Source organism: Ictalurus punctatus, chromosome 11, assembly GCF_001660625.3.
Source record: "Ictalurus punctatus breed USDA103 chromosome 11, Coco_2.0, whole genome shotgun sequence".
Classification (NCBI taxonomy): Eukaryota; Metazoa; Chordata; class Actinopteri; order Siluriformes; family Ictaluridae; genus Ictalurus; species Ictalurus punctatus.
Genome location: NC_030426.2, coordinates 13,522,074 through 13,542,875, shown reverse-complemented (window position 1 = coordinate 13,542,875; position 20,802 = coordinate 13,522,074). Strand labels below are relative to the sequence as shown.

At 37.6% G+C, this 20,802-nt stretch overlaps 2 protein-coding genes across 2 annotated transcripts in view; both read left to right on the top strand.

Annotated features, from left to right (window-relative positions):
• LOC108271491 (neurturin) overlaps nucleotides 1-5,246 on the top strand; it is a 29,583-nt gene extending 24,337 nt beyond the window's left edge. The window contains exon 4 of the mRNA XM_017479085.3: nucleotides 1,170-5,246. Coding sequence (XP_017334574.1) covers nucleotides 1,170-1,594 — 425 coding nt within the window. The 3' untranslated portion in view covers nucleotides 1,595-5,246. The remainder of the gene's footprint in view (nucleotides 1-1,169) is intronic.
• A 2,510-nt stretch (nucleotides 5,247-7,756) lies between these two features.
• Nucleotides 7,757-20,089, top strand: rad54l (RAD54 like). Its single transcript, XM_053683749.1, has 18 exons — nucleotides 7,757-8,072; nucleotides 8,172-8,270; nucleotides 10,557-10,661; nucleotides 10,888-10,948; nucleotides 11,716-11,851; nucleotides 12,084-12,153; nucleotides 12,680-12,968; nucleotides 13,270-13,394; nucleotides 13,565-13,715; nucleotides 14,299-14,425; nucleotides 15,389-15,463; nucleotides 16,043-16,173; nucleotides 16,656-16,766; nucleotides 16,847-16,970; nucleotides 17,637-17,715; nucleotides 18,216-18,395; nucleotides 19,284-19,447; nucleotides 19,663-20,089. The coding sequence occupies exons 1-18, from the start codon at nucleotides 8,070-8,072 to the stop codon at nucleotides 19,862-19,864; spliced, it is 2,232 nt and encodes a 743-aa protein (XP_053539724.1). The 5' UTR covers nucleotides 7,757-8,069; the 3' UTR covers nucleotides 19,865-20,089.
• The last annotated feature ends 713 nt before the right edge of the window (nucleotides 20,090-20,802 follow it).

Sequence of the window (20,802 nt, the reverse complement as noted above, 5' to 3'; positions counted from 1 at the left end):
GATGGTACAGATCATTTAAGGTCAATTATTTATATTGATAAAGATGTGTTCCTCACTCTGGTATTACATGGTTATTTTGTGTGAATTCCACCTTACCTGTCTTTGACATGCCCGTGTCGATTTGCCCTCACCATCTCTCCTTGGTTGTATCCCTGGCATTGTCTTACCCTTTTCATCCATAAATTATTAATGCCTTAAAATCCCAGGATGCATCACTGTTCCAGACATTCCTCATTTTTCTAATTACATACAGCATTGTGGAAAAGTCTTTGGCACATGTAAAGAAATTCTCTAAACTGAGATGCATTCGAAAATAATGAAGTGAAATTAAAAGTTTCTATGCACCAAAATAATTAACATCTGTTTTCGAACAATAACCAGTAAAACAATGAATGAAATTAAATCAAATTACAGCTTCCCTTTGTGTTTAAAGCTACACATTCTCTTAAGTACAGTGGTGCTTGAAAGCTTGTGAACCCTTTAGAATTTTCTATACTTTTCTATTCTATTCACATACTTTTACCACTCACAGATATGTCATATTGGATCATTTTCCTCAATAAATAAATGACCAAGTATAATATTTAAAAAAAAAAAAATTAAATAATATTTTATCATTTATTTAAAGATCTCTTTGTCTACTTGTAGAACTTGTGTGAAAATCTGATGATGTTTGAGGTCATATTTATGCTGAAATATAGAAATTTTAAAGGGTTCACAAACTTTCAAGCAACACTGTACATTGGCATGATGTTTTCAAAGGAGATTAGCTTGTAGGCTGTTCCCGGCTTCTTGCTATTACTCTGATATTTTGTGTCACCTGCCCTAGAAATAACACCCATATAACCTCCCCTCCAATTTTAAAACAGATTTTGTCTGTGGCTTGTGCAAGTCAAGTACCATTTGTTTCTTTTGCGTTGTAAGCTCAATGTTTTTCCCATGTTGGTGGATGACAACATGACGTGTGCAACCTCATATGTACACTCAGGGGAGACAGGTACAGCAGAAACACAAAGGCTCAGGGCAACATATACATATAATGATAATTATTATTATTATTAATATTATTTTATTTATTTTTTTAAGATGAATTTTTAAGAATCACTTTCACTTCAGAAAAAGATATTTGGTGTGTTAAACCATTTGTGTTTCACTGTCTCAACATATAGATCCATCCTTGGCAGAGGAAGGAGAGGAATACAGGGCCAGATGGCACCGGTCTCTAGCAGACATTTCTGTCGCTTATCAAAAATCCCGCAAAGAACGCAAGAAAAGAAAGCGGCAGCGAGAAAATCTGAACCAGGACTGTCACCTAGAGAAGAAACAGATGCGGGTGCGTGACCTTGGCTTAGGCTATGATTCAGACGAAATTGTGCTCTTTAAGTACTGTGTGGGGACGTGCATGAGTTCTCGGAGGAACTATGACATGGCGCTTAAAATTCTGACTGAGAACGGCAGCATCTTGGGCCGGGATGTAAGCACTCATCCGTGCTGCAGGCCTACACGGTTTGAGGCAGTGTCTTTCATGGACACCCGAACAAACTGGCAAACCATCCGGTGGCTCTCAGCAGCCAACTGCAGCTGTGTGGGGTGAGAGGAGGAGAGAGAGTAGCTTGGTAACAATGAGTACATAGTCAAACTCTCCAGGATGGATGAAGATGAGGATTTGTCAAAGTTGTATCTCTCCTGGCACCTTAGATGGAAGACTTCAACTGGTTGTTCATTAAGGAGCAAAACGACAGATGCAGATGTTGCAGCTGTCGTGCCATGAATGGGGTGGAAACGATTGTGCTTTCCTGTCAGAGAGAGTGGAGAGGATGCTCATCTGATGCTGTAGGGAATACGAACTGATGCATATGAGAAGGAAACTGAGGATGCATTATGAAAAGCATCATATATCAATAAGAGATAAAAACTGTTAACAGTACTGTACAGAATTCTTCTTGGACAATCTTGCCACTGTAGGAGCCAAGAACTTAGTAGCCAAACCTTGAAGGAGGGTCTATTCTGTGGAAGGGCAGAACTGATATGACACCAGTCACTCACACACACACACACACACACACACACATACACACACACACACACACACACACACACACACACACACACACACACACACACACACACACATATACATACACATTATATTACATGTCACCTTCCCTTCATAAAGTAACAGCCTCTGTCAATAAGTTATCAAACAGCCACCTGGGTGATTGTAGTACTCATCAGATATGTGCCGATTTTAAATATTCATCATGATACTAAATATTTATCGTGATAATTGCCTAACCTTTTTATCCTGGAACATTACAGTGTACTGTACTATATGTTGATCCAACAAGAACACATCATATCTTGTCCAAAATCAGGAACCTTGCAAGACAGTCCTACCATGCCAGCGTATGCAACACAATGTATGCTAAAGCATGTTATATTACTGTGTGGTTTACACTTTGAAAATGTACAGAGTCCAGCTTCTTGCACTCACTAGAAGACACATGCAGCCTCTCCTTCACCTCGGCCCAGGATGCACATCAGCATAGGCTCACGTATTGCTACATTAGCAACTCTTTTACAGTAGGGAGCATTTTTAAAAAATGATTTTTAAAAGGTCAGTCCTGATTCTGGTGGATTGATGACATTTATCTTGTTGAAGAACCAGTAACATACTTATTTCCTTACCTTATTACCTCATTGGCTTTTCTGTATTGTTGATTTTATTTGATCGCAGTTCTCTTGTTATTATAACAGTTTGGAAACTAATTATGATATGCATTGTGTTTTTATGTCTTGTTTATACAAAGGTTTGAGGACTATGACTTTCAGTTTCAGGTAAATCATTCAATGGGCATTATATACAGAATCTGAGTCTTACATTTAGCTGAAGATTAGATGTTGATAAAAGAAAGCATTAAATGACTTGCCTAGTTTGCATGTCTATAAGCAGCAGTTCACTCAGAGAACTTCAGACAGGACTTTTGTCATGCTGATGTGGATATAAAATTCATAATTGGGTGAGTTTTTGACCTGTTGACCTTTAGATACTGCATTTCAAATCTGCATTTACATCTAACAAAGCAATTTTTAGAGCATGTTGATATTAGAGGAAGCAGCGTGCCACAACTGATAAAAAAAAAAAAACTTGCCGAAATTTCATAATTGTTGCACAGTTTGTGTCATTTCTATTATTCGTGGTAGAAGAGGAACTGTGTAGTTGTCATTCATGGCAGTGATGAAATTCTTTAGTTTCTCAGAACCTCTGTTGAAACATGGCAATTGATTTGTGCTTTGCTACTTGACACAGCATTAAAAGTAGGAAAACCGTCACTCAGCATCATACACATTTGCTTATGTTTATGAATTGGCTCAAAAATATGCCAAACCAGATATGATACCGGTCCAGTGTTTTGAAATTGGTCCAATTGTGATACATTGAGGGTTCAATCATCAACTAATTCATAGGTTAAAGCAAGCATGACAGTAAAAAATACACTGATGAATGCAAATCCAACTGCATTTCAACAGTATCTGCACATTAACAGTATTTTATGTTCACTGTTCATTTCATATTGGAACACACACTGACAAATAGGCATGGTAGCGCTGCTTTTCATGCAGGCCATGCTCACTTTCTCCTCACATTATTTCTGTATTGTGGCACATTATTTCTGTATAAACGAATTGTATTTACATGAAGGGAATTGGTAACTAATGGAGTGATGAGGTGGTCTAACAATGCAGTGCTGGAAACAGACTTGTCTGATATAAATGCATCAGACATACCCAAACAGCATTGTCTCCAATGTTATATGGCAGCATTCTAATACTGTTTTTAACACACACTTGTCGATTGTCACCTTTGTTCCCCGTCACCCTGTTGTGAACTGTTCCATGGTTTCAGTAGCGCAATTGAGGTTTGTAAGATGACCCAGGAGGAGGGACAATACTGTAGGTTTCAATTTACAGTCCATTTGCAAGTGCGAGACCTATGCGGTGCATAACGTCTGTGACACAGTTCAGCCACAAAAGTTTAGAAAAGTTCAAGTATATGCAAATGATCTCTCGGCTAATCAGATAAGGGTAGAAGTTTGAGCAGGAAAACTTTTTTCAATTAGAATACAGCTTGTAATGAAATTGTAATAATATTGAATAAATAGTAGCTTAATCTTTAGTTATTATTAATATTATTACTATTAAAAAATATCAATTTTATGTACCTGCTAAAGAAATTGATTTTTTTTTAAAAAATGTTAAAAACAGTATTATAACTTAAAGCATAAAGGTATATGGTTAGAAGGTTAGAATTTGTGTTGCTTTCTGCATTACTCCTTATTTAAAGGAATTAATTGGTTTCAAATGAAAATTGACACATTATTTCCCTTACACCAAATGTAGTCAATTATCCAAAACATGTACAAAGTTTGCTCCTTTAGTTTTACACTGGAGCTAAATGGCTAATGAAGTTAAGTAAGGAAAAGAATTTGGCCAATTTCATTCTGGCCGAACCTTCTCCTTAACTGAACACAGAAAGTGAAGTCCATTTTGAAACTTGTCTTGTTTTGGGGGGAAATCTCATTTGCTCTGATGAGGAAAAATACTTTTGGGGAGTCTGGACCCTGTGAACATGTAAAAGGACGCTGTATTTGAGATGTTAGTTTTTATTTGATTGTTCTAAGCACAGCTGATTGTTGTTTTTGTGTTAGAACAGTGTGAATGATGACCACCTCTTCCCCACTGGATGCTATGCATCCCCTGCTTTATTTAAGGGAAAAGTTTATTAGACATAACTTATCTATTTATCATTGTATTCGTATGTTTGTTCCCATAATTATTAGATGCTTATAATTTATCAGCTGACTGTTGTTCAATTTACTATTCATATGTTTCCTTAAGGATTGTAAATAGAAAATGATTTTAAAAATTTTTTTTAAAAACATTATTACTGACACAGTTAAGGAAAGGAATAATGTGTTCTCATCAGGTTTTAAGCACCACAATGCAAAACAATCAATTTATCCTCACATAGATAAATGAAATGTAATTTATATTGTAACACATAAAAATGCAGTTCAATATGCAAAGCCATTATTATTATTATTATTATTATTATTATTATTATTATTATTATTATTATTGTTATTGTTATTATTATTATTCAACTGTGTCTTCAATTTTACTGTAAAGCATCACGTAGACTCTATTTTTGTACATCTCTTCTGTAAAGGAATAAAGGTTTTGTACTAGAGAAAATGGCCGTGTGGTATGTTTATAAGTGAGACGAGCAGAAGGGAAAGATGTGGACTTAATATTACTGCAATATTCAATCTGTCCAGGAATGACAATAACTATTTACATATTAATTTACATTTTATTTCTTCTCCCCTGATTGGGGAATCACTTCGTGGAAAATGTCCCTTTGTGTAATGTATCTGTACTCTGTAGCAGATGAAAATTATGTGCAGAATTCTTTTCATGAACAGTATGCAGCTGAAGTTAAGAGAAAGCTGCCTATGAAGCGAGAAGCTCACGGTGCATTCTGCACGTCTCTGTAAACTAACACATACACCCAGTTTTGTTCACTTATCACAACACCATCAGCCGCTGATTAGCTTCCTTTTAAAATGGATGATGAGATAAGACATTTCTTTCTCCCTTTAGGCCATTGTGTGTGTGTGTGTGTGTGTGTGTGTGTGTGTGTGTGTGTGTGTGTGAACAGTCAGCAGAGCAAAGTGTAAACTGTACTAATCACACAGATGGAGCTGATTATTTGATTATGGTCATTCACTGTAGTGTTACAGGCTGAACCTGTGGAGTAATATGCAGTATTTGGGCTTTAATTTCACCCATTTCATTGTGGGTGTGGCCTTTATAATTTGTTTCTTAATGCAGGCTTTTCATTATGTTCACCTTATGCCACATAACAAGTGATTAAAAAGAGCTCTTAAGACCCCACTTCCTTTCTCGTGAGCATCTAATCAGATTTCAGATGTTGATGTTACATTTTGAATCATTATGTAACTTAATCAATCAGTTAATTCATGATACAGTATGTTACAGCAGTGTTTCTCAACCCAGGGGGCGCAGAGGGATTGGAAGGGGGGGAGCAAATTGTTTTCAAGAAAAAAAAACACAGACAGGGCATCATTTGGGTACTCGGTGTATTTGATTGTTTTTCAAATAGAATGTGCATAAATGAAAAACCCTGCGTTCCCTCTCCCTGTGTATTTTCTTTTCACTTGGGAGAGGCGGAGCTTAGCCTGCCTCTTATCTAGCTGTCATTGAAGACCAGTGATGCCAACTTAACGACTTTTTTTGCAACAACAAAAAAAGTGCCTAACGACTGATATAGCAACTTTTTGGACAAACCTTAGCATTTTTCCAAATGTGGCCAATACTGTCTTGCAAGCATGAGGTCTTGCTTTCCCGCTGCACTCATACCTCTCTCTTCATCTGCTCTGTTCAATGAGGGGCTGAGAGCCGGAGATTTAACATAACAATGTCATGGATAACGAGACGCGCCCTTCCTCCAATTTACATCATTCTTATACGAATGTTTTTAGAACGCAAGACGAATATAATGCAACATGTTTTATGTGTAAAATAGTCCATGTTATTACAGCCTAGTTCTCTTGTTCAAAGTAGTTAAAGTATTCAGAAACATTTTTGATCATTCATGCTCCGTACCTGTCCGTTATATAGTTTTATAAAAGTCATAAAAGTTATGAAAAGTAATTAAAAAAGTACAAAAACACTAAAGCAAAAAAACTTTCTATCTATCAAAAACAGATTATAGATTAGGTGTGTATGTATATATATATATATATATATATATATATATAGAGAGAGAGAGAGAGAGAGAGAGAGAGAGAGAGAGAGAGAGAGAGATACATAGAAAAATTTTTATACAGAATAGATAATCCTTGTACCTGGACTCCTCCCATATGGGGCGGGGGGGGGGGGGGGGGTGTTCCACATGATAGTGGAGGCATGGGGTGGGGGGGGGCTTTAGTTACAGAAGATTGAGAACCACTGTGTTACAGTATATGTACTATACAGCATACCCACTGATTGCAATGAAGTATAAAGCTACAGCGCCATTTGTTGGACTGGTGCTGAAAGCACGTGTGTGCTATTTGTTTTTATTGTGAATGCCAATTAACTTCACGTTCACATTTTGGAGATGTTTATAAACGCAATGATAAACACCTCGTGTATTGTTTTTTTCTGAAACATTTTTACCACATTTTATGTTGCAGTCAATTTTCACAGTCCTTATCGTGAAGTCCCTACTGAAAAAAAACCAATAGAAACCCTCATAGATTCTGTAATGGTTTTAACGGTTATAAAGGAATTGTATTGGTTATAATGGAAACTGTAATGGTCCCTGTGAGTCTTTACTGGTAATTTGATGCCTTCTACTGGTGGCATGTTATGTCTAGTAGATACCATTAAGGACCAATAATGGTAATGGTTTGCTGATGGTTTGTAATGGTATTTGTAGTGGAAACCATTAGAATTTCTGCGATGGTTTCTATTTTGTTAGTTTCCAGCAGGGGTGCCTGCCCTCTACTGATATCAGACCCCGCATAAAGCCCTAGAGACAGATTGGGTTATGTTTGGCATGGAAAAATATTTGCCAGTTTGATTAAAATAATCTTTAAAATCCTGTTCTACACATCACTACTAAACCTGGACCAACTAACCGCAGTCGTTTCTCATTTTCCGCAACGCGTTCTGACATTTTGGTATTTTTCGTTTCCCGTACATTTGCGTCACCGCTGTTGGCGCGGGATATTTAATAACAAATCATGGAACTTAAAGCTTGTTGCTTTGCAAAACTTCTTAACTCATATAGGCCATGTAATTAAAAACCTAGCTGGCTGTATTTACTTGCGATATAAATAAAGAATTAAATACGTTATATTTGCGTTAACAATGACGCTCCGTGACTCTAATCTTATAGGCGGCTCTTTTAGCATTAGTAACTAGCGTGCTAGCGCTGTCTACTATAGCAACCGTATCTGCGCTCATTAGACCAAATTCCCCCGAGTCTCTAAGTCAGAATGGTAAGTAAACACAGTTAATGCATAGCATAATAGTTGGTACAGCATAGCTATTTTCAATTACGCTAAGTAAAAATAAACGAATAAGCTGTATTGTTTTAGAGAAGAAGCTTTGCGCCGAGTCAGCTCGCCAAGAGAAAGCAGAGGGTCGATTCGTCTGATGATGATGATGATGAAGATGAAGACTGGGATGCTGAAATTGTAAGTTGCTAACATCCCTAAACATATTTCTCCATATATAGAGAAATATTAATGACCACACGGTATAAAGTTAGCGATCTACATGTCCATGAAGCAGCCATTTGGAATTTAGCTCCATTTTTGTTTGTCAATAAGAGGTGAATAATTTGTTACTTTGATACTTTACTCCACTGAATCATCGTTACAGTAGCTAAACAGACTGTTGAAGCCTGAATCCCTGATTGTTTGTTGTCTTTGACCACTTTTGTAGTGTACAAAATGGAACTGAAATTTATTTAATTTGGATTGTACAGCATGTCATGACTCTACACAGAACATCCCATAATATTGGATTGAGGGGAGACATTTATCCATCCATCCATCCATCCATTTTCTCTAGCGCTTATCCTACACAGGACAGGAACTTGGGGCACAAGGCGGAGGACAGTCTGGACGGGGTGCCAACCCATCGCAGGGCACAATCGCACACACCCATTCATGCAATTTGGAAATGCCAGTCAGCCTACAACGCATGTCTTTTAGACTGGGAGAGGAAGCCGGAGGAACCCAGAGAATATGCAAATTCTGTGCACACAGGGCAAAGGCGTGCACATTTTCTACATTTTGTCAGTAGCTGAGATTCAATTCATTTGGTGGTCCACCACTTTTGACACCATTTGGCACCCCCCTGCTTCAGACTTTAAGGCTATAAAAGCAGTATGTATTGATAGTGTTTCTGAAATGCAAGCCAGATTCAATCCATTTAAGGATTTACTAATTAAACAATTAAAGCTCATAGTCCCTAAATAAAGTAATAGCCAATGAAGGGGAGCTGAAACAGTGTTAATACCGTATAACCCCTTCTTTGCACCTGAACGTAGCCGAGCTGCAGCATTTTGAACCAGTTGCAGATGACTGGCTCATCCCAACATACAAGACACTGCAATAATCCAGACAGGATAAAATGAAAGCATGAACAACATTTCCTCCGTTATGGAAGAAAAGAAAATGTTTAATTTTTGTGATTTGTATGAGCTGAAACATGCTGCTTTTAAATTTAACAATGGACATTGTCCCAAAGCAGCTTTACAGAAATATCTAAATTCAGGATATAGATTTTAAACGTATGAATTTATCCCTAATGAGCAAGCTAGAGGTGACTGTGGCGAGGAAATACTCCCTGAGACGATAAGAGGAAGAGACCTTGAGAGGACTCAAAATGGAACCCATCCTCATCTGGGTGACACCGGATAGTGGATTATAAATAAATCCCTTCTGTAAATGTGCTAATACTACATTCAAATAGTGCAGTTGTGTAACCAGGAAAATTCATTACATTTTTTACATGAAGTCTGTTTTGTTGTACTTCTCCACTGTTCACTGATAGAGATGAGTGCAGAACTGTTTGTGGTAATTTGAGTGTTAAGGCTATAGTAGCAATTGTGATTTTAACACGTGCATTGATTTGCTTTTGAAATTTTAGCACTTGGTCAAAAATGACTCCAGGTTCTTTGCATGGTGTTTGACAGGTGTAAGAGAACCCAAGCTTCTTTAAAAATCTATTAGTTGATTTGTGTGACCTACATACAGTGGGGTCTGAGACCATGTTGAAAATCTGGGATTTTTTTTTTTTTTAAACTGGAAATAAACAAAGTTTTTGAATTTTGAAAATTCCTCAAGGAAATGAGAAACATCTGGATTATTTCAGTATTCAAGATGTTGCACAATTTCTAGGTCACTAATTAAATGTAAGCAAATTTGTCATGGTGGCCATGTTAACTCCTTTGTGCAAAAAATCAGAATTTCAGTGAGTTTTATCCCTACCATTGAAGCATGTGTTCAGACGACACACCGATGGATTTAATCTTATATGGATCATCAGTCTTACACAAGCTTGTGGAGTCTGTCTCCGCTCGTGTGCACACTGTTATTAAAGCAGAAAGGGGGGAAACTAAATACTACGAAATTCATGTAAATATTTCTAATATTCAAATTTTCACTTTTTCACAAGTTATTGCTGATTAATGTCATTTGTAATGAAAACCTTTGTGGGAAATTGAAAATGAATGTGAAACAAGCATTTTCACTAGTGCTCAGACTTTTGCACCCCACTTGTATGTCATAAAATTTACTGGCTTTTGTACCACATACATGAACAGTATATATACACTGTATGTCCAGTCCTGTGGTTACGCTGCATGTTACAAGCAGGGTTGAAGTTATGTTGCTTAAATATTATCTGGTGATTTATATTATTATATTATATTATATTATATTATATTATTATATTTAAATATACCCTTACAGACAAGCAAAAGGAAGAAAGACTGCAGAGAAAGTTACATGTCTCCATATAGGAAGCCTCTGACCCAGCTCACAAACCAGCCTCTATGTGTGGACAGCAATGAGCATGTAAGGCACCTTAAATTTTTTTGTTAATTTTGTGATTAAATAATTATCAAGTTTGACATTTTTTGAGATCGGTCTTAAGTAAAATTTTAAAATGTGGAATTTACTATAGTATGGTCCTCCATCATTCATTTAACCATCTGTCTGTGTTTCTGGTCACTTATTGCATACAAAAGTATGACTCACTCTCTCTCTTTTTTTTTTTTTTTTTTTTTTTTTTTTTTTTAAGGAGGCTTTTATTCGAAGTATCCTTTCAAGACCATTCAAGGTTCCCATCCATAATTATACAGGTAGATGTGTGACGTGTCCATTTGTACATTACATGGTATGTGGACAGCTGACCATCATACAGATGTGTGGTTCTTCCCCAAACTGGCCACAAAGTTGAAAACACAATTGCATAGATGTCTTTGTATGCTGTAGCATTACAATTTCCTTCACTGGACTTAAGGGGCTTAGACTGTACTTGTTCCATCATGCCCATGCCCCTGTGCACAAAGTGAGATCTGTGAAGACATGGTTTTACCAAGTTTGGCGTGGAAAAACTCAAGTGGCCTGCACAGAGCCCTGACCTCAATCTCACTGAACACTACTGGGTTGAAATAGAATGGTGACTGTTTGCCAGGCCTTCTCACCTGACATCAGTGCCTGACCTCACTAATGCTCATGTGGCTGAATGATGGTCAGGTGTCCACATACTATACTTTTGGTCATATAGTGTATCTCTGACTGTGCTTCATAGGGTACATAGCATTCCCTTATACTATGCATTTAAAGAATTATCTCTCTCTCTCACTCAGTTCAGTTGAACGTTTATTGGTACAAACATTACATTACATCATAGCTAAAGCACATATCACAGGATGATTGAAGGTTAATGACAGAATAGTATAACACAATTTTTAAATCAGTTATTGATCATAAACAGCAAGTACCAAATAAATAAATAGCCCCCAAAAATGGAAATTGTAAAAATTTGTCCTATTGGTTTTCCTCAAGATAGAATTATTTCACGTTCATTGAATCGTATGTGTATTTCTAAATTCTCTCACTCCAGGTCCGTTGGGTGTGCGGGCTCTGGGCTTGAAGAGGTCAGGTGTTAGAAAGGCTCTCCATGACCCTTTTGAAGATGGAGCTCTGGTTCTTTATGAGCCACCAACTTTGGGGGCTCATGACCTCATCAAAACAGACAAGTTAGTCACCAATCGTCTAACAGTTCTGTCTTGATCAAGCCCTCAGTTTTTTTATATATATATATATATATATATATATATATATATATATATATATATATATATATAAAATGTGTGTGTATGTGTATATATATGTATGTATGTATGTATGTATGTATTGTACTTTTTATATATACATAACCAATCCTTCAGACCTCATTTCTGTGTTTGTTGAACACTTATCATCCTGCAGGGACAAGCTGCCTGTGCACGTTGTGGTGGATCCAGTGCTTACTAAAGTTCTTCGACCCCATCAAAGGGAGGTGAGTTATCATGGAAGCTTCAAAAATACTGTCACTCTAACTGAGGTCTGCATTTACCAATATCTCTCTTATAGCTAGGAATTTCTTTCTGTTTTGAATAGAACCTGGTGTATTACCAGCTATATTTGTGTATATATACAACAACAGAAGTTGTCCAGATAGTTAGCTAACATAATACAACGAAAAAAGGCAGTGTGTGTGTAGCAAAAATCTATTTTTTAAATTAATATTTGCATGATCTTATTCTGAAAGCCTTTAAGTTCGAGTTAGGCAATAAGGCCAGAATATGTAGTCACATATACCTGAAGATGATGCACAACACACATTTTAAGAGTCCGTAAAGGAGTGTCAATTATTTGGATGTTCCTGTTACTGTTAATTTGTCACCTGTTGGGTTTGTTTGTTTAATTTGGTCAGTACCTCCAATGAAAATGGTTGGTCAATATTGTAAAGTTACCATAATTACTCTTGAAATTGGTAGCTCCAGGGATTATGGCAATCTGTCGGTGTGTTGTGCTGTTTTCAGGGTGTGAAGTTTCTGTGGGAGTGTGTGACGGGGCGACGCATCCCCGACTCTTACGGCTGCATCATGGCTGACGAGATGGGACTGGGGAAGACACTGCAGTGCATCACACTCATGTGGACTCTCCTTAGGCAGAGTCCTGATCTCAGGCCTGAGATTGATAAGGCCATTGTGGTCTCCCCATCCAGCCTTGTCAGAAACTGGTACAATGAAGTGGCTAAGTGGCTCGGAGGACGTGTGCAGCCTGTGGCTATTGATGGTGGCTCCAAGGAAGAGATAGACCGAAAGCTTGGTAAAATTTATTTTATTTTATTTTTAATTTATGAATGAATTAAATTTCATTTATTTTATCGCCATTAGTTCTGAAAATTCAAGGTGTTGAGAGTTCTATTGCAGCTGCAGTGTGCACATAGTAGCAGAGACTGTCTGCACCTAAGAGTTTTGCATATCCAACTGTCTTTATTATTAAGTCTTTTAAGTCTTGCAGTTGTTTACACATGGTATTATTTACACTTGCTGGTAAAAATGGTCATATTCAAAAATGTATGAAAAAACTCACACTGCTGTAATCGACATAATTTTGTGCATTTCAGTGAACTTCATTTCCCAGCAAGGTCTGAGAGTTCCCACTCCCATTCTGATTATTTCATATGAAACCTTCCGTCTCCACGCTGAAGTTCTGCACAAAGGCAAAGTAGGATTGGTCATTTGTGATGAGGTATTAAATGTCTATCCTACATGTATTATGGCTGAATTAGTTGCATGTTAATCATGGTGGCAATCTTTGCCTTCCTGAATTAATTAAACAGCTGCAGTATTGGTGAGCATAGCAACAATTAGGCAGTTTGACTAAGGTCAGGGATTCAGGTGTCGTTCGTGTTTGCTCAGGGTCACAGGCTGAAAAACTCGGATAATCAGACGTACCAGGCTCTGAATGCGATGAGCGCCCAGCGCAGAGTCCTGATTTCTGGCACTCCCATTCAGAACGATCTGCTCGAGTACTTCAGTCTGGTGCACTTTGTCAACGCTGGCATCCTCGGTATGTGGCTCAAAAACATACAGTGTGTGTAAGTTTGGATGATGTAAATACAGAAAATCTGCAGTGAGTCATAAAGTCCATTTCCTGATTGAATCACCATAATTTACAGTCGCCTCAGGTTGTCCAGCCTGAACAGTTGAGAATGATGTCTGTAATAAAACTCGCATCAGTGCCACCCCTAGATTGTACTTAAATTAATACTGACGTGTGCGCACACAAGCTTCTCGAAATGTTTGTCTCATAATTTATTGTACAATAGATATCAGCTCGGGAAAGAGAAGACTAACATGTTTCCTTTGGGATCTGTAAAGTATATTTGCATATTTTTTGATGGAATAGATACACTGTATTGCCAAAAGTTTGTGCACACCTGTCACACCCAATGACAGAACGTTATAAAACATGGGTGAGTTTCACTGTGGAATTATAATATCTAAATATTATAATATCTTGAGCAGGCACCAAGTGTATCTGTTAGATGTTAAATTACAGTGGCCAAACTCTAAGACCATAAACTATTTTGCTAGTCATTTCCTTGTCTGGACCTTCAGCCATCTCCTTTTACTGTCACATGTTCTTATAGGCACAGCTCAGGAATTTAAAAAGCGCTTTGAGATTCCCATCCTGAAGGGCCGTGATGCAGATGCTAGTGATAAAGAGCGTGCTGTCGGGGAGGAGAAGCTAAAAGAGCTCATCAGCATCGTTAACAGGTGAGCTACAGGTCAAAGATGATTTTCAATCACAAAAACATCTTTCTGTTCTAACCTCAGTAAATAAATGCACTGTACAGTAGATGTAACAAACACAGGAGGTGTGTGCAGTGACTCGTAGTTTGTAGTGACGTTAACAGGAATTCTGAACTGTCTCACTCTCACCCACTCCCACAGGCACACTTGATGCATTCTCCCACTATTCTACGCTCGTCAAAAAAAGAAACGTCCTCTCACATTGAACTGCTTTTATTTCTAGCAAATTTCTTAACGTGTTAATATTTGTATTAACATAAAAACATTTGAGACATAAACTGAACAAGTTTCACAGACATTTGACGAACAGAAATGGTATAATGGGTCCCTGGACAAAGGAGGGGTCAATATTTCAGTATCAAATCCCTTTGAAGGCCAATCCTTTACTTTAAGTATTTGGCTTAGTTGTTGCATTGCACCAAATTGTATGTCTAGGTTATGTTTTCTGGATGAAGGAATTACTACTTGTCAAATTTTGCGCATATGAAAAGAAAAGGTAACACAAACGTTCTTTATATAAACTCTCAGTGAAGACCACTGACTGTCCCTCAGTGGTGGAAGAACTTCCAACATCAATCCGAACAGCAGGATCAGTAACTATCTTCAAAAGACAGCTAAAGGCCCACCTCTTCTGTAAACACTTGACTGACCCCTCACTCGTCCCCTGGTCCCCCCCCTTAAAAAAAAATCTGCACTTACACTGGATCTTACACCTCTACTCTGTGCCCCTTGCTCCTCTAGAACTCAATGAAAAATCTTGTATGGTAGTACTACTTGTGGTGTTCTTTGCTTGATATATCGTTTTGCATGCATTTCCTCGTTTATAAGTTCTGGTACACACCTCTTTTTACAAGTGGATGGAACAGATGTGATTTATTTTTTTTCCCTAGCACTACACATTTATTGATAGTCTTTTTGTATCTGAAGGTGTCTTATCAGGAGGACCTCTGACATTCTGTCGAAGTATCTTCCTGTGAAGGTTGAGCAAGTCGTTTGCTGCAGGTAGTGCGTTTGTCTGTATTCTACAACCTTTCCAAAATGAATAGTCACATGAGAAATAGCAGACAATAAGCTGATCACTACTGTGTGTGTTTGGGCAACAGATTGATATATTTATATTTTGTGTGTATGTGTAGAAGACAAAAAGGGTGGTCAAACCAGCAAAAAATGACATTTAATAAAATATGATGCCGATATTAATCTTATGCTGTTTTGATTGAGACTAACAATTTAATGTACTGTATGCTTATATGCAGTATGTGTGAATTATGTGTTACAAATTGGATTTTTTTTAGATCCTGTCTTAGTCCTCTACTAGAAAAGTAGTGAAGGGACTTTTTAGTTTTAAGCTCAAAAAATGCAACCCCCCCTCAACATTCTCTCTCTGTTATTAAACATACACATATTTAGTTTTAACAGTTACTGTAAAGTTGCTTAGTTATCATTTTCTTTTTAAGCTTTTACTTTGCATTTAATTGTACTCGTCTTCTCCTCTGCTTGTCGTCGTCGTTGTTGTTATTATTAGTAGTAGTGGTGGTAGTACAAGTAGTAGTAGTATTAATGTGTGACTGTGCTGTGCAGGCTGACTCCTCTGCAGAAAGAGCTCTATAAGCAGTTCCTGAATCAGGCAAAGCCAGTAGAGACTCTGCAGCAGGGCAAGATCAGTGTCTCCTCACTCTCTTCTATCACCTCACTCAAAAAGCTCTGCAACCGTGAGTGTGAACACTTCTGTTTCCTCTGCACACAACAACTCTTCTCCAGAGACCGAGAAAGACTTGTAGACAGGGACATAAACATATGGGGGGCTTTCCCCTTATGTACATCACCTAAGGGATAGATTTATTTTCTTTCTTTTACTGAAATGAATTAATACATATAGAAATGAGTTCTTGAAAAAAGTAACAAGTACAACAAATATATATATATATATATATATATATATATATATATATATATATATATATATATATATATATATATATATATATTTATATATATATATATATATTTTTTTTTAAGTATACATCGTTTATGATTGACAAATTGTTGTTTTAGTCACTCACTGGTAAACTTGGATAAAGATGATATGGTAGTGAAGATCATTTGTTTCCCATGATGATGATAATGTTGATGCTGATTTAATCAATTATCAACCCTGCCAAGTAAATCAACTATTATTTCCTTGTTTGTTCAGACCCTTCACTGATATATGAGAAGTGTCTGGAGGGGGACGAGGGCTTTGCTGGGGCGGTGGAGCTCTTCCCACCGGGTTACTCCACTAAAGCTGTCGAACCACAGCTTTCAGGTCTGCTATGTGTGTTTTGCATATGTGTGTTTTATGTTTGAATGTTAGTTCATCATGACATTCTTTCTGTTTGGTTTCAGGGAAGATGCTGGTGCTTGATTACATTCTGGCCATGACACGGACGACGACCAGCGATAAAGTTGTGCTGGTGTCCAACTACACACAGACACTGGACCTGTTTGAGAAGCTGTGTCGTACTCGCAAGTGAGAGCCACAATGTTTTCACAAAGTTTGATTTAGTTTTGATTAGTAAATGAAAGTATAGTAAGATTCTTATAGGTAAAAGGTATAATGATAATACTGATACCTGTATCATTAGAGAAATATAATCAGGATCAAATTATACAAATTTTTTAAAGATCATATTAAAATTTTGATTTCTCATTCATGTTTATATACATATTTATATTAATGCTTTTGTTTTAAATCATTTTATTTGAATAAAATATGTTCATTTAACGGGCACGATGGCTTAGCACGTTTGCCTTGCACCTCTGGAGTTGGGGGTTTGAATCCCACCTCAGCCACGTGTGTGCAGAGTTTGTGTTCTCTCCATGTTTCGGGGGTTTCCTCTCCCTTTCCAAAGACATGCGTTGTAGTGTGATTGGCATTTCCAAATTGTACTTAGTGTGTAAATATAAGCCGATTTACAATCCCCCCGCACCCGTGGGATGTTCCCGCACCTTGTGCTATGAGTTCCCTGGGATAGACTCCAGGGTCTCCGCAACCCTGTGTAGAATAAGCTGTGCAGAAAATGGATAGATGGCGATTAATGTTCCGCATTGTTCCTGATGTATCATATACTGCTACAACACATGTGGTTTAACTGTCTAGCTAATCCACTGTCACTTTGTTTTACTGTTGAATTAGATATCTGTATGTAAGACTGGATGGAACAATGTCTATCAAGAAGAGAGCCAAGATTGTTGAAAGATTTAACAGTCCTTCTGTAAGTCCTAATTTCTTTTTCCTCCAGTTAAGGATTTTCATTTACATAAATGCTTCAGCAGATGCTTTTATCCAGTGACAGCTAATAAGGCTGAATGTAGATATCATCCAGATGTAGATATCAATATTAATCCTTAATCACAGAATAGCACAAGCACAGTCTTTATGATTACAGCAGCAGCTCTTAGAAGCTACATATCCACATTATCCAGGTGAGATTATCCATTGAAGCAAGGGTGAGTCATGCACATTAACTGTTTTGGGGGAATTTTAGGGTGTTCATGTGGGACCATCCACAGAAGCAGAATATAGAGCTGGTTATGGAGCAGACATTGATGTACTGTAGGTGCTGCATAACTAAGGTTTCACCAGTTTACCTGAAACAAGTGCAGAATTCTAGGAGCAAAAAAGATCAACAGCTAAACACACACAATTGCTTATTCACATAGAAACTTCTAAAGTAAGTGTTTGTGATTTTGCAACCTCCATCTCCTTTTCTAGAGCCCAGAGTTCATCTTCATGTTGAGCAGTAAGGCTGGCGGCTGTGGCCTGAACCTTATTGGGGCAAATCGGTTGGTAATGTTCGACCCGGATTGGAATCCGGCCAATGACGAACAGGCGATGGCGAGAGTGTGGCGTGATGGCCAGAGAAAAACGTGCTACATCTACAGACTGCTCTCTGTGAGTATATTCATCAAGCAGAAATACACCGTTGTCCCTGTCTGTTGACTGAGTCATCATAAATAGGGTAAAAAATGTAATGTGATGCAGCATGCAAGCAGAAGTGTGCTCTTTTTGTGTAACAACATAGTCTGGGGTGTGTTATTCAACTTCTAGCACAGAGATTTGTCACTGATTACAATGTTTAATTTTTTTATGTATGAAACTTTGCACATTTGAATGGTTTTATAGTTATATTTACCGTTGTGGAATGTCTGAGAGAAAAGTTAGTTCCCGTTCAGTCATTTCCTCACCAGCTTCTCTCTCTCTCTCTCTCTCTCTCTCTCTCTCTCTCTCACTTACTTGCTCTCGAAAAATGCAGCTAGTCATTTTACAGCTAAACAAGAAAGTGAAAACCCATCTGTCTTGACTTTCCCATGCTGATAAACTTCGCAAAGCACTCTGACTGTTACAAAGCCCTCACAACGAGACTCCTTCTATAAATATTAAATATATATCTCCTAACAAATAGGTTTTACTTTTAGACAAGATGTTTTTAAAAATCCATCTTAGATTATGTTGACTGTCTGCCATACAAGTCCCTGTGTATGATTTGTTACTCCAGAAACAATAATGTATTAGAATATTACTGTGTTATTCGTGTTTTATTTAAAAAAAAAAAAAAAAAAAATTCATGCCGCTATATAAAAATAATGCAAGCCTTCTGACCAATCAGATTGGTGAATCTAGCATTCAACTGTGCTGTGGTACATTTATAATTCTTGCATCTGTATGTATAATTAGTACTGTTTATCTTTTACCATTATTGATTGAGCTGTTTGTGCATTTGTCTGTATCTGTGTCTGTCGGTCTTGGTGTGGCCCTTTCGCCGTGTGTGTATGTGTATAGACGGGAACTATTGAGGAGAAGATCCTGCAGAGGCAGGCTCATAAGAAGGCTCTGAGCAGCTGTGTGGTGGATGAGGAGCAGGACGTAGAGAGACATTTTTCTCTGGAGGAGCTGAGGGAGCTGTTCACTCTCAACGAGGACACGCTCAGCGACACACATGACAGGTACACATACACAAAGCACGGGCACAAAGCAATACGCTTTAAATAGCTTTTCATTACCTTTCGGATCATAAAAGCATGCAACAGATTTAAACACTGGACGTTTAGGATTAAGGAGATTACTCGTGTCCCTGACAAAAAAGAAAATCCCATAATGTCAGCTATAATTCTTTAGTGGAACATTGTGCATAAAACACTTTCACTCTTTCTCTCTCCAGGTTTCGATGCCAGCGCTGTGTAAATGGGCGTCAGGTTCGTCCCCCCCCAGACGATTCAGACTGCACCAGCAATCTGTCATGCTGGCATCATTGTGCAGATAAACGAGGGCTGAAGGACGCAGTGCTCCAAGCCTCATGGGACAAAGCTGTGACCTTTGTCTTCCACCAGAACTCCCACCATGATCAGAGAGGAGTCGTCTGAACCTGTCACATGCAGCTGTGGCTGACTCGTTCTGTAAAACCGTATCAGGGCTGCAGTAAAAGACATCATAATGAGAAGATACCGAAGAGATGTTTTGTTTTTTTTTTGTCACATGACCAAAGTCTTTCCTGCATAATTATTTTTTGGTCTGTTTATTTCTTTTTATTTATTGTGTACATTTGAGCGTCTTTATTAATGTTGATTAAATATCTGTCAAATATAAAATACTGCTTATTGTTGTCTGTTTCTGCAGAATTTTTACTTCATAGTAGTCCATCTAGGATTTTGGGATTTGCAGAAATGAACGCAAAATCAAGGAAATTCGCAGGAGCTTGCAATTTATCTGAATTACTGCAGATTTTCCACAGATTTGGGCCAAGACACGTCATGTGACATTATCACAACGTGCCATGTGCCATCACCACAACGCACATTCAGCCAAAGCCCCCCTCAATTCACATACACCGAACATAAGTACAACTAAAAGGGTCTCATTTACCCACAAACATCATTGCGAAACCCGTGAAAATCAATTTCGTGCGATCGCAATTTTGCCAATTCAAGTAGTTTTCTGTGAAAAAAGCACGAAAAGTTTGCATCACATATTTTGCAAAAATGGTGCAGCAAAATTAAGCATTTTAGGCCTTAATTATCACAAAAAAAAAAACACGAAATCCTGTATGGACTGAATTTCTAGTACAACAAATGCAAAACTAAGAAGTATTTTTGCATGAACATAAGGAACATGTTTGTATGATACCCAACTTGAGTGTTATATTAAACATCCAACATGATGGAAAAAGAAGATGAATATAATATTACTTAACTGAACTTGCTGATCTGAGAACTAGTGAGCACTTTATTACTTGATTCATATCCTTGTGACTGTGATTCTAATACATAATAATAATAATAATAATAATAATAATAATAATGAT